This window comes from Chiloscyllium punctatum, chromosome 19, assembly GCF_047496795.1.
Source record: "Chiloscyllium punctatum isolate Juve2018m chromosome 19, sChiPun1.3, whole genome shotgun sequence".
Taxonomy (NCBI): Eukaryota; Metazoa; Chordata; class Chondrichthyes; order Orectolobiformes; family Hemiscylliidae; genus Chiloscyllium; species Chiloscyllium punctatum.
This window is the reverse complement of record NC_092757.1, coordinates 84,363,730-84,379,164: the sequence shown is the minus strand read 5'-3', so window position 1 is coordinate 84,379,164 and position 15,435 is coordinate 84,363,730. Positions and strand designations below refer to the sequence as shown.

The 15,435-nt window shown below is 38.3% G+C and overlaps 1 protein-coding gene across 1 annotated transcript in view; it reads right to left on the bottom strand.

Annotated features, from left to right (window-relative positions):
• The window catches only part of nf1a (neurofibromin 1a), a 324,748-nt gene that overhangs the window by 173,089 nt on the left and 136,224 nt on the right, over positions 1-15,435 (bottom strand). The window contains exons 29-31 of the mRNA XM_072589187.1: positions 15,331-15,434; positions 11,139-11,274; positions 2,913-2,978 (exon numbers count right to left, since the gene is read on the bottom strand). Coding sequence (XP_072445288.1) covers positions 2,913-2,978; positions 11,139-11,274; positions 15,331-15,434 — 306 coding nt within the window. The remainder of the gene's footprint in view (positions 1-2,912; positions 2,979-11,138; positions 11,275-15,330; position 15,435) is intronic.

Sequence of the window (15,435 nt, the reverse complement as noted above, 5' to 3'; positions counted from 1 at the left end):
GAAAGTTTGAGGGATATGAGCCACATGTAGGCAAGTGGGACTGGTTTAGTTTGGGAAATTTGGTCAGCATGGATAAGTTGAACAAATGGTCTGTTTCTGTGCTGTATGATAATGAGTCTATAAGCTTGGAGTGTTGCTAAAGGTATGTGCATCCAAGTGGGGCGTAGTCCATTACAGTCCTGCCTTGTGCCTTGTAGACAGGGGCCTTGGCGAGTTAGGTGGTGGGTTACTCACTTCTCACCTGCTCTTGCATCCACTGTACTTATACGGTGAATCCATGGGAGTTTCTCGTCAACATTAACTCCCAGGGTGTTGACAGTGGGGAATTTAGTAATGGTAACACCACTCAATATCAAGGAGCAGTGGGCAGATTCTCTCTGACTGGAGATGATCATTTCCTGACATTTGTATAGCACAAATATTCCAAAACCTCAATTCTCCTGCTCCTTGAATACTGCCTGACCTGCAGTGCATTGCCGGCACCACACTTTTTGACGCAAACATTACTTGCCACCTGTTAGCCCAAACCTGGATAGCGTTCAGATCTTATTGCATTTGAACACAGACTGCTTTAGCATCTGAGGAACTACGAATGGTACCAAACATTGCACAATCAGCAAACATCCCTACTTGACCTTACAATGGAACGAAGGTCATTGTATAAGCAGCTGAACACTATCCTGTGGAACTCCTGCAGAGATATCCAGGAGCTGAGATGACTGACCTCCAACTATAACCATCTTCCCAAGTATCAGTAATGACTCCAGCCAGTGGAGAATTGCCCCTGATATTCATGTATTTCAGTTTTACTTAGGCTCCTTGATGCTTCATTCTGTGCAATACAATCTTGATGTCAAGGGCTGTCACTCTCACCTCACCTCTGGTACTCCACTTTTGTCCATGTTGGAATCAAGGCTGTGATGAGATCAAGCGCTGACTGACCCTGGCAGAATGCAAAGTGGGCACCAGTGAGTAGGCTATTGCTAAGCAAGTGCTGCTTGATAGCACTGCTGATAACACCTTTCATCTTACTGATGATCAAGATCAGACTGATGGGGCAGTGATTGGCCAAGTTGGTTTTGTCCTCTTTCTTATCTAGAAGACAAATCTCGGCAATTTTCCACATTGTCAGGCAAATATCAATGTCATAAACCTACTGGAACAGCTTGGCTAAGGGATCTGCAAGTTCTGGAACACAAATCTTTAGTACTATTGCTAGCATGCTGTCAGAGCACATAGCCTTTGGAGTATCCAGTGCCTTGAATCATTTCTTGATATCATGTGGATGCACAGTAATTTAAGAAAAGGGACCATTACTGCTTTCTTGTGCAATCAGCAATGCAAAATAAATTCAGTGCTGACAGTTATTTTCTCCTGGTTAGACAATAAAATAATTCAGAAGCCTTTGAGCTATGAAGCAATATCCCAGCCACATATTTATGCAAGTTAATTTTAAGTTACTCCAAGAATACTTACAAAATCTATAATATCAATTTGTCCTAATTACCTGAAATATGCAAGCCAGTCCCAACATTACACAAAAAAAGGACCATGTGCAACATTTGGTATCTAACTGAATGCATACTTGTGATTTCCTCAGCTGGACAGATTATTTCTCCCCCTGGTTTGAAGAATTTAAAGTTTCACAACACGTTATGTCAAAAAACAGCCAAATGATAGAGTCTCTAGCTGTATCCAAAGACCAATCTCCATTACATCAAACCATGGCCTAATTGTGGCTGAAAGACCAACATTAATTCCACAACATGCTACTGTCTGGTCCATGACACCACCAAGCAGCACCTTGGATAAAAAGGTGCATATACTTAATGTTTAACAGGTTAAATCCAAGCTTAATAGACAGTGGTAAAATTTGTGTTAGATTTATACTAAACAACAGTGCTAGTCACTGAGTGTGTGTCTTGGAAGACCAAGCATGTTATTTCATGACCGAGCATGTTGTACAGAACTTGAACATTGTAGCTTTTGAAACAGCCAGCATAAAAAGCTGTGTCTTTCAGGTTCAATGCACAATGGTTAAATTATACACTTTATTAAAGCGAACAACATTATTGGCTGACAGTAGTTCAGTGTAAAGGCAATAAAGCTACATGTTTGTTCAAAAATCCATACAAGCTTGTGGATACTTTAGATTAGCAAAATGTAGATCAGCAAAATCCATATTCTGTACATTTTAAAATGCTGATCCACAATCCATGGTAGAGCATCATATACTGTTATTTCCAGGCCAACACACAACCTGGTGAAGATATTCAAAAACAGCATTACCACCACAGACTAAAATGCTTCACACGCAACTTCGGTGCTAAAACAGTTTTTATCCAGAGGATTTAACATTGAAAACCAGTTGTTCTAGACATACACAACAAGTTCAAAGCGGCGATTCAGTCAATAGGATTGAATGTATTCGAAATTTCATCTCCAGTTGAGGATATGTATAACTGCATTGCTTAAAATTATGCTTTACATCTCTTTGACCATCTCCAACATTAATCTTACATGTAACCATCCAAATGATTAAAATTCCAAGTAAGCTGAAATGAACTGTGAAATGCTGCTCATATCTCATCTTTTTACGCCTTAAAACAATTTGAGCTTTAAAACATATGTATAGAAGCAACAAATTGCAGGCAGAACATCTTAAATGACATAATCAATTCAACCCAATTCTGAAACCCATGTTATAATGTACACAGCTTTAGAAACTAAATTTTAAAAAGGGTTAATCGAAATGAAAGCTATTTTTGCCAGAATTAGTAGAACAATTCCAAAGTGAAGATCACAAAGGCTGAGGCAAAGTGTTTTTTTTAGAAAAAAAAGCACAAGGTTTTAAGAATTTGCTTTGAAAGAAAAAGGTTGATACAAAATTGCAAAAAGGTCACTGAACTTACTGATTTTTTCATGTTTTCCTTTTTTTCTTTTACTGTAGATTTAGTCAGTAGAGAATGGCAAGTAGCCTACAGAACAGAGATGAGCACAAACAAGTCACAGTACCAACTTCACACAACAAAAACACATTGCTGGCTTCTACATACAAATGTACAAAAATATAATAAATATTAAACTGTCAATTTTAATTTAAAATATAAACTAGCAAATAAACCCTAATTTGACACAATGGCTTGGGTTTCAATTGAAAGTGTAATACAGCTTTTATTATTGATACTTTACTTTTGAAAAATGTATTTTACACTGCTCAAAGGGAAACAGTCGTATTTTCTCCCTAGCTACTTTTCTACAAGGCATAAACACAGATACATCTGCTTTCTGTCGACTATTTCTAGCTAATTCCTCCAAAGTTCAATTTCCTAGTTGTGTTCAATAACCAGAATAAATTAGAATTCCATTATTAACACTCCAGATAGCATGCACATCAATTCAACATTGTGAATATCATTGGAAGAGTTGCTCCTATAAACTGCACTTGCATACTACGTTAGAACCACCAAAAATTGGAAATCAAGGCCTGGGGTTTGGCCATGACTAGCTGTGGATAGGAATATTGCATTACCAATTATGTGAAAGGACATCAGTAGGTTGAAATTGACCAATGGAATGAGGATTCATAATATGGTTGTCATTTTCCCCCCACTTTTACTCTGAGCAAAATCAAATTAAATCAATCTCAATCACAAGATGAAAGCCTGATCACACAATATAAACCGAGCAACAAAAAGGCTTTTTAAACCTTCACCCAGGTTGCCGGATTTCCAAGATAAAATCATTTGGAATTGAGATTACTCTCCTTTCAATACACAAAAACATTTAGTACCAGGCATACTGCAATTGTCTGAATTCTATTGCGACATTCCAATCAGCTGCTCATGTGTACTCTGTCACTTTTCAGTACTCCGAAACAAACTGCTTTTTTGCTTACATGAAGCAGAAAGGCCATCCAATTCCCAAAAATGCATTTTGTTTTGCCATTAATAAAGGCATGCAATGACCATAAGACAAATCCATATTTAGAATCTTTCCCACTAACTGCATGCAGGATGATTAAACTAAACTCAACAGCTGCATTTATACAGGACCAAGAACAGAGATCATCCTTCGGCAACCTCGTAACACCAAGCTGTATTTGATCAAGAAAAACAATCTTGAGTTCCAACATGTTGAAACACCACAGTTCCATACTTAATAGTCGAGATTGAAGAACAACCCATCCATTTTAACCAGCTGCAATTAAACACCAAAATCTGCGAACTTTAATGAAAAGTTGCATCGCCATTCAATTCTAAGGCAAGATTCATCTATGGCAGCTCATTGCTTATGGCTCCTTACTCCTACCACACAGGAAAACTAACACACTGAGGTTTCTGCTAATGTCCAGAAACAGACGAGTAAAACTTCATCAGCACACTCTGAAGCATCACTCACCAACCAAGTTTTCCTTCCCCTCTGCCTGGTGACAATTTCATATTCTCCACTTGACAGTTCTAGATAATTCTTTAGTTCATTAGAAGTTCATGATTTTGGAGAACGATGTTCAGAAATGGGTGTATCCTTGCATTAAGATATTGTCTGTGGATTCAGGGTACTTGTGCTACAATTTTAACTGTACCACAGAGCAGCTTCTGAAGTAGAGGTTTCAAGTTAAATACAGAGTTGCACAATCCAACTGGAGCAGTGTGCATGTCACCATCATGACCCTTGACCAATCTACCCCTCAAGAGGTCTTATCCTCACATCACATGAATTGCAACTTCAGAGTAATCTCAATTGGATTCACATTTTCTGAAGTTTTCATTTTGGGACTCCTGGGAATTCTGCTAAACTACTTAGAACTCTCAGTCAGAACTGTACAGCATGGAAACATATCCTTCAGTCCAACTCATCCATGTCAACCAGATATCCTAAATTAATCTCGTCCCATTTGCCAGCATTTGGTCCCTATCCCTCTAACCCCTTCCTATGCATATACCCATCCAGATGCCTTTTAAATGACATAATTGTACCCGCCTCCACCACTTCCTCTGGCAACTAATTCCATATATGCACCACCCTTGCATGAAAAAGTTACTCATCAGGTCCCTTTTAAACATTTCCCCTCTCACCTTAAACCTACGCCCTCAAGTTTTGGATTCCACTTATCCGGAGGAAAAGATCTTGACTCTACACCCTATCCATGCCCTTCATGATGTTTTAAGCTTCTGTAAGTTCTCCCCTTAGCCTCAGACATTTGAGGAAATATAGCCTAGCCTACTCAGCCTCTCCTATAGCTCAAACCCTCCAATTAGGACAACATACTTGAAAATCTTTTCTGAACTCTTTCAAGTTTCACAGTATCATTCTTCTAGCAGGGAGACCAGAACTGTATGCAGTATTCCAAAAGTGGCCTCACCAAAAATGTCTGCACAACAAAATGACCTCCCAATTCCTATATTCAATGCAATGATCAATAAAGGCAAGCATATTAAATATCATCTTCATTATCCTGTCTACCTGTGACTCTACTTTCAAGGAACTATGAACCTGCACACCAAGGTCTCTTGATTCAGCAACCTTCCCATTAGGCGTACAAGTCCTGCTCTGATTTGCTTTTCCAAAATGTTTGCCTTCACATTTATCAAAATTAAATTTCATCCGCCATTCCTCAGCCTATCTGATTAAAATTTAATCAAATCTTTAACAGTTCGTTGATTAACAGTTTCATTGCTCTGTCCTCCACAAGCAATTGGACGTTTAGGCATGCGTTACAAACAACAGCCTTTTAGACAATACCAGAGTTACATCGACTTTAGCCCCAGTACAATGCAGCGAATGCATCAGATACACAAGGAATGCCTAAACCAATGTGTGTCCTGACGAAGCAAAAGCTTACTTGAGTTTCCAGCAGGAGAGAGAAGAGAAAAAAAACCTGCATTAGAAAAGGATGATGGTTACCTAACAATATTTATTTGACCTGAAAATTTTGGCCTAACTGCTAAAAATGAGAATTACGATCAGCAACACAATTTAGACAATTAAGAACATAGTCAGCAAAGGACCACAATTGCAGACAGAAGTGGAGATTGCAATGAGGAAGAATTTATTCAAACTGGCTCTCTACCTCAGGGATTGAGATTAGATGGTAACCTAACAGACGAAACATCACCCCCCATGTCTGCAATATACAAGCTTTTGGATCAGAGGTCCCTACAAGCAGCCCAAACAGAGAACATTGTCTTTGAGCAAGGTACATTACACAGCTTTGCAGATCACCATCATTCTTGAAATGATACAAAAGCCCCATAAGTCACAATTTGATGCAATGGTAATATGGTTTTCATGCAGATAAAAATCGCTGTACATGATTCTAGACTGCATGCTCGATAACCCTTCATGAATTATGCCACTGTCCAATTCACTTACATCTGGAGGTCAACTAACTCTGAACAGTTGTCCCAACTATCCAATTGCATAGCAAGATAGATGGTATCAGGTTGCATGGCTGATGCAAATAATTTAATCAAGTAGGAAAAGAGATAATGCTGAGCTTGTACAAGAGGTATATTGCCACAATTTCCTCAAGAGTACTCTACAAAAATACTATTTCAACCACTTTTAAGAACAATCACAGCAGGCAAAGTCTATCAGAGATGGGCAAGAAATTCTGGCCTTGGCAGAGATGCGCACAGCCCACGAATTCAGTAAAAACATTGCAACACTGTACAGTTTCAGCATGTTAAAGCAAGAACAGAAAAATTAAAGTTCTGAGATATTTACAGGACAAGAGTTACGTAGAGACATGAAAGATGATTGTTTTTATTCAATCCTCAAGGTCAAGGGTGAATTGACAGTTCACAGAGAACATGATGGATTATGAAAAGGACTATGGTGAGAATGAGAAGTTAAATTGCAAAAGACCATGAGTTAACAAGACCGTTTAGAACATTACATAATTAAATGAGTGTATGATGAAGAAAATTAGTATTGTGATCCACTGCATTTTGCTTGCAAGTGTTCCCTTTCCATTTTAGATGTTAACAATTTGTCAGTTTTACAATATACACACTCGAGAAACCTGTACTGACATTGCTGGTCTGTGGCAACCATGAAGCAACCATTTACCATTAACAACCCAATTAATGCACTTTCAGCAAGGAAATATTCTGTCCCCACTCAGCCTAGCCAAAGGCATCTGCAGTCCCACATCAACACAGTTGACTTGGAACTGCCTTCTGACATGGCCAAGCAAGTCACTCAAACACTATGTAACTTATCAAAAAGGTAGCCAATCACAACTTGCATGAATCAGCAATGAATGCCAGCGGTACGAAGAGAGTCTAGAAGACACTTCAAAAAGGTGGTGGAGTCTCTGAATGATTTTAAGGCAGATTTAGACAGATTCCTGATGAACAAGGGGCTGAAAGTTTATCAAGGTTAAGCAGGAATGTGGAGTGATCAAAATTTTGCTGAACAGCACGGCAGGCTCAAAAAGGGTTAACTGGACTACTCCTGCTGCTAATTCATACTTTCCCACATACCAGTGACCGAAAACAAAGTATTTGCGTGAAATCATAACTGTTTCCATCACTAATAACAGTAAACATGTTTAATCTATGTCTTTGCTAATTAAAACTTGTTTCCCAGCTGAATTTAACACTTCTTAAAAATGTTTTAAGAGTGCAATATAATGTTGCCTAGGATATCAATAATAACTACATTGTAAGTATGCGCTTCATTGCACTTACTCTGCCACGAAGTTACATCAGGCAAAAGAGGAGACAGATACTGCTGAGCTTAGACAATTACTCATTAGACGAACAACTGATATGTTTCCTGGATTAGATAATGTGCAATTCAAGTTACCACCTTCATTTATGAATAATGAAGCAGGAGATGAACTTCTTCTCAAGCAGCTGGTATAATACGCTGCTCACTTTTGCCTCCTTCAGTCTTTTTATGAAAGATTATTGTATGCTCCAGTTAAAATATTTAGCATTTTTTCTGTTCAGTGTTAAAGTCTACAGTACTTACGTAAAACTACATTGGCATAATTGTAAATAGGCATAAAAATGCCCTTTTTAATACTGTGACCCAGAATCCAAAAGGTGACATTTCATTGAGGAAATATATTTTTTTGCACAAAAAGCAGAATTCTAGCTTTCATACCATTTCCTCAGCAAGTAGGCAAGTGACTGATGAGGTCTCATTGTTGGTTTCACAAGAACAATTCAACAATACTTAAGTATATTTATAATAGAAAGCCATTCACCTCAGTTTTTTGCCAGAACCAAAAATCACCATTTCAATACAGAAAAAATCCCTCTACTTGATACTACTGGGATTTTTCCAATCTCCAAAGCTAAGCAATTAAAATACAGGAAAAGAAAATAAGGGAGATAGAAAGGAGTTCTCATATTACTTTGACCATTGTTACAGCAGTAATTAATACCAGTTTAAACAATCTCCATCAGAAATGACATTTGTGTACACATTAATTACAGCCATTCTTCTCAAAAGAGACTTGTGTTTGTACTCCTTCTCTACACTCAATAGCTGGGGCATTATTCAATGACAGCCATGCTTCAGTTTCAACATTTACTATCAAAGAGTCATAGAGATGTACAGCACAGAAACATACCCTTCGGTCCAATTTGTCCATGCCGACCAGATATCCCAATCCAATCTCAACCCACCTGCCAGCACCCAGCCCTTATCCCTCTAAGCCCTTCCTATTCATGTACCCATCCAGATGCCTTTTAAATGTTGAAATTGTACTGGCCTCCACTACTTCCTCTGGTAGCTCATTCCATATCCGTATCACCCTGTATGAAAAAGTTGCCCCGTAGGTCTCTTTTATATCTTTCCCTAAACCTATGCCCTCTAGTTCTGGACTCCTCCATCCCAGGGAAGAGCGACTTTGTCCATTTATCCTATCCATGCCCCTCATGATTTTATTAACCTCTATAAGGTCACCCCCCCAGTCTCCAGTGCTCCGGGAAAACAGTTCCAGCCTATTCAACCTCTATAGCTTAATTCCTCCAACCATAGCAACATCCTTGCAAATCTTTTCTAAATCCTTCCAAGTTTCACAACATTTTTCTGATAGAGACGAAACCAGAATTGCATGCAATATTCCAAAATTGGCCTAAACAATGTCCTGAACTATCAAAACGTAAATACTGGTTCAACCCTACCTTTTGGAATACAAACCACACCGATTCACCAAAGATGGACAAGCACAACCAGTTAGGACTTAACTTAATGAATAGCATATCCAGCTTCTTAAAATCAGGGATCTATCTTTATTTTAGAGAAGATACCACACAGCAAAATACATTAACAGTTTTTTAATTAAATTTCGGAAGACAAATGAACAGCTTATCAGGCAAGCAACTTACTGTTAGGTTTTACATTAAGACATTCAATTTCGGGACAAGTTATTTTCTGTCCATGCACTATGTAAACATACTGTGTTATGATCCTACTCAGCTTGACAGATCAGAACTTTTATTTTGGTTTTAACAAATCTCACTGAACCAATAGCACGTGATGCAGCTTTTTCAATAAATCAGAAATTTCTTACAAAAGGATTGAAGACAAAAACAGAATAATTCAAACTGTCTATTTATAATACAAATTCAAAGATTTTAAACATCAAGCAAAAGCATAATCCCATTATACCCAAAATATTCCTTTATAAAATTGAATGTAATCTAAATGTTTGTATAGTGTCCAAAACATCTTAGGTACAGTTCTCAAAACCCCACTCCTGTACAGTATCCAAAACAAACTGTATAATATCCATATCAACATTTCTGTATTTATAACCTCAATATTTTTAAGCCATTTAGGACTTCAGTTAGTAACTAGAACTACAATCACTTCTTTGGAGCTATCATACACTTGAGCTTCACAGCACTTTGCTGAAACAACTTCTGGGTCTTTATCAAGTCTGGAACTAGCATTAACCTGTCCGTCCAAGAATTTAACATGCTGTATGCTTCTCTTTTCAGAAGCGCTGGTCTTAATTATCCTGTTCCAAGATCTTCACAGGACAAAAACACTACCCAAAGTTAAAAGTGAAACTACAAGTCTCCCACTTATGCGTGTTTCCCTTAAGCTTAGAAAAAAATTTCAGAACCCCCTAACAATTTGAGGCCCATTATTTACCATGCTGAGCTTTGAACCATCAAAAATAAATAATAGTCCAATAGTGCAGAAACCCATTCATTCTACAGCCAGACTTCAAAAATTGTTTATACAATAAACTGTCACAGTTACAAAAATATTTACAAGTAAACTATTAACCTCAGACACACAGAACCTACAACCCTTTGGTACCCCAAATTCCTGGTTACGAACTGAAGCAGACCCAAACACTCAAGTCTTAAACGGTAATGTCCCTACCTCTGGACCAGGAGGTATGGGTTCAAGTCCCACCTGCTCCAGAGTTATGCAATACTATTTCTGGGCAGGCTGATTAGAAATATATTTGAAGTATTATACATATAAATCCTACAATTTATATCACACATCAGAAATTACAACAGTCCAGAAACCACATCAGATCCCTTTTAAGTGAATATATGGAATATAGATGTTTAAAAATTCAGTCCATCGTTAACCTCAAATATCTTTGCGTTAACATATAGTAAAACAAATGCCTTTTTTTTCCATCTGAAAATTCCTCAATGACCACCAGAAAATATCCCCAGCATGTTTAAATTATGTAAAGTATGTTCCCCCAAATTAAGCTAAACATATGAGACATTAGAATTATTTAATTAAAATTCATGGGTACGATGCATTTCTATGCAGGAAGCAGCTTTCTTTTTAAGCATTCACCTGAAAGAATCCAAATATTGCAGCTCAATTCTCCCAAAGAAGCATACAGAATAAACAGTGAAGAAACGGATCACATTTACAAAAGATGAGACAGTTAGGTCACATCAGATTTTTGCTGGACTAGTAGAAATCACCAGTTACCTCCATATTGCTTCCTATTGCATTCACAAGCCCACTAGAACAGGATGTGTTCCAAACTGACAAGATAGTTGAGGAAATAAATACGTTTGACATTATCTGTCACACCAGGACCTCTATCTAGCTTTCCAACACTGGTTACAGTTGCCAGTATTGAATCTGCAAGCTCCCCTCACAATTCCCATTACCCAATGCTAGCATACCTGATACAAGCAATGGCAGACGCTTCGCAACTGTGGAGGGAACTCGGATGAGGAATTAATAATTGCATGGAAAAATCTCTCTGTCATTTGCAGTAGATTTCGTTGATTTTCATCGAGGTTTTCATTTGGTTCCAACCTGTGGAACAGTACTGATTTTATCATCTGTATTTAAATGCAATGAAAAGCCCACACAAAACACAGAACAATGTTAAAACTTATTTTTGCACATTCATCTATTATGCATTGAAATCAGGTCACTGCTTTATTACTGCTTTATCAGTCACTCTCTACATGTGGCTTCAGTTACCCATTGTGTGCGCGTTATACCTAACAGGTGACAGCGACACGAACTTACATCAAGTGTTCTGGATTAGTCAATACCATAAATTCTTATCTCCAGATCAAAAACAGACGATAAAATGCAAAAGGTATGGGTCAAGCAAAATCAAGGCAAAAATTGTCAACAGGTTACTGTTGAAATTGGCACCAGTACAGGTAGGAATACCTCATAACAGATTAAAAATGATTGAATTCTCTCCACTGGGATCTCAAATCCAGAGTCTATTAACAGCTCAAAGATGGTACATATGCCTGAGTCTCATATGATATACACATCTACTCTTGTACCATAATAACCCAAGTCAGTTTCTTGGTGTCTCTAAGAGGTATTTGTTCAGTTCTTTCCTCCACCATGATCCAATTGTTCACCACATTCTCTGACCCTGCATTCCCAGACACACTAATTGGCTTCAACTCTGCATCCACTAAGCCAAAGGACGACAATTTATTAAATCAACTTTTCTGCCCTAACTCTCTTCCCCACCCCTCACAATTCAACCCTCCAGTTGCCCTACCCATCATCATTCTACAGCTGAGTAGCCATAAACTACTTTTGGAAAAATCAAGTACTTGGTATCATGAACAAGAATGTGTTGTACTAAGCTGTATGAAATAGGAACAGCAAAGATTTAATCTCAAGCCCATGATGAATTATTTCCAAGTTTTGACAATTGCAGGCTGCAAAATGTAGCCTGCTTACACATACAATTAGAGGGGAGAGAAAAAGTTAAGTTTACACAGGGTTCTGGTGCCTGGTCATGAACTAGTAATTCCCACCTCTTCATATTTGGTCTCAGCCAAGTCAACCTTCTCTGGACTGCCTCCAATATCTTGCTCTAGATAAGGGACCCAAAACCATTCACAGTATTGAACTGTGGTCTAACTAGTCCCTTGGATAGTTTTGGCAAAAACCTGCCTACTTTTATATCTCGTTCACTGAGAAACAAAGGCCAACATTTCATTTATCTTTCCAATTGTTCACTCAACTTGAATCATAGTATTTGCTAATTCACGGACAAGGACTCCCAAATCCTTCTGTTCCATATCTTGCTGCATTCTTTCTCCTTTTAAGTAATATTGAGCTCCTCTATTCTTCCTGCCAAAATGCATAACCTCACATTATTCCACATTATATTTCACCTGCAACATTTTTGCCCACTTAACACTGCAGACTGTGCTATCCTCTCCACTTGACTTATTACCTATTTGTGTGTCATCCACAAACTTAGTGGAAGTACAATAAATCCTATGCATCCATGAAATCACGAATGTGCCAAAAATAAGTAGCAACAAAAATCAACATTCGCTGTCAAAAATCATGTATCCATGAAATTTTCAACCATTTAACCTATTTTTAATTCACTTGAAAATTTCATCATTCGCGGAGGGTTTTCAGGAACAGAACCCTCACAGATATGGTGGAATTACTGCATATTGACTACTGTTATCCAAGTCATTAACATATATTGTAAGTAACTGTGGTCCCAGCACTGATCCTGATGGCACTATACTAGTCACAGGGTGTCATCCCTTATCCCAACTCACTGTCTTCTATTAGTTAGCCTTCTGAAAATCCAAATATATTACATCTACTGCTTCCCCTATATCTACCCTACTTGTTATCTCCTCAAAGAATTCTAGTAAATTTGTCAAGCATGATCTTCCCTTCATGAATGTAAAAACAATGACTGCAGATGCTGGAAACCAGATTCTGGATTAGTGGTGCCGGAAAAGCGCAGCAGTTCAGGCAGCATCCGAGGAGCAGGAAAATCAACATTTCGGGTAAAAGCCCTTCATCAGAAATAGAGGCAGAGTTCCTGAAGGGTGGGGAGATAAATGAGAGAAGGATGGGGGTGGGGAGAAAGTAGCATAGAGTACAATAGGTGAGTGGGGGTGGGGATGAAGGTGATAGGTAAGAGAGGAGGGTGGAGTGGATAGGTGGAAAAGAAGATAGGCCGGTAGGACAGGTCATGGGGAAAGTGTTGCTGACTCAGATTGATCCTATTATGCATTTCTAAAAGCTCGGTTATAGTCTTCATAACAGATTCTTAACATTTTCCCCCATAACAGGAGTCAAGCTAACTGGTTGATAGTTACTTGTTTTATTTGGCCTCTTGTCTTTTTAAATAAAAGTATTATTTTTCTAAACTAAGGATTCCTGGAAGATTATGACCAGTACACCAATAACTGGGTAAATGACCCTTCAAATTTTCCTCACTAAAAAGGCAATGGCAAACATTGTCTTTACACGTACTTTAGTCGTTGACAAGGGTACACATGGTAGACTGGTGCGTAAAGTTAGACTATGTGGGATTCAACAATAGCTTGCTGATCGGCTTGAATGTAGAAGAGTGCTGTTTTTCCAATTGGAAACCTGTGATGAGTGGTGTTCCACATGGATGCGGTGCTAAGTCCACAGTTGCTTGTCATTTGTGTAAACAATTCGGATGAGAATTTAGCAAACAAGGTTACTAAGTTAGTGTATGGTACTAAAATTAGTGGCATAGTGGACAGTGAAGAGGATTGTCTAAGATTACAAAGGGATCTTGATCAATTGAGCCAATGGACTGAGTAGTGGCAGATAGAGTTTAATTTGGGCAAGAGTGAGGTATTTCACTTTGGTCAGACAAACAAGGGCAGGACTTAGACAATTAACAGTAAGATTCTATGGAGCGTTGTTGAACGGAGAGAGCTTCGGGTTAGGTACTTAATTCTTTGAAAGTTGTGCCACAGGTCAACAGGGTGGTAAAGGCAGTGTTTAGCACATTTGTCTTCATTGCTCAGACCATGGAGTTTAGGAGTTGGGATGTTGTGTTGCTGTTGTACAGGATGTTGGTGAGGCAAATTTTGGAGGACTGTCTACAATTCTGGCTGCCTTCCTATAAGAAAGGTATTATTCAATTGGAAAGGGTGCAGACAAGATTTATAAGTATTTTACTAGGACTGCAGGATTTGAGAGGAGGGACTAGGACTTTTTTCACTGAAGCATAGGAGGCAGAGAGTGACCTTAGAGAGGTTTATAAAATCATGAGGGGCATAGATGACGTAAACATTGAAAGGTCTTTTCCCGAGAGTAGAGGTGATCAAAACTACAGAGTATATTTTTAAGGTGAGCGGAGAAAGATTTAAAAGTGACCTGAAGAGCAACTTGTTTACACAGGGTGGTCCACTTGTGGAAAAGATTGAAAGGGGAAATGATAGTTGCAGGTACAGTTATAACATTTAAAAGACGTGCACAGGTACACGAATAGCAAAGGTTTAGAGAGACATGGTTCAAAAGCAGACACATGGCAACTGTTTAGTTTGGAAAACTTGGTGGGAATGAACAGGTTTGACTGAAGATTTCATTTCCATGCTGTAGGACTCAATGTCTTTATTCAACTCGAAACAAGCTTTCAGCATTTTAACAAGATTTAACGCCTAGGCTCATGGTCAAGCAAGCTCAAGGAACACCGTGGTATTTTTTTCTAGATCAAGACCAACTGCATCAACAAGTCACAAAATCTATTATAGGAATGGTACCACTTTTCTGGAAGAATGGTTGGTGATGGATAAGAGTCACACAGTAGGTCAATACTTTCAACTCATGGAGATGTGGAATTCCTGCTTTGACAGTTTACAATTAGTTGCTTGGTAGTGCAAAATTTGACTACTGCTGTAAAAATATGTCCTGTTAAAGCTTTTTATCTTATACTCAATCACAAGATTAAATTTCCTTGCTTTTGCAATATCTCTTTCTAATAATATACCATTAAAATATCTAGATAAGTTTTTTTTCTGTGCTACAACAAACAATATTTTAATTTGAACATCCTCTCAGACCATATCACTGACAAAGAAAGACAGTTCTCACCTGGTGGGATCAACCTCAAAGCTAAGGTGCTGTTTCTCAGGGTCCTTAAGTACAGTTTTTAACAATGGCTCAAGCAGCTTCTGCAGATATGTAGCACCATAGACC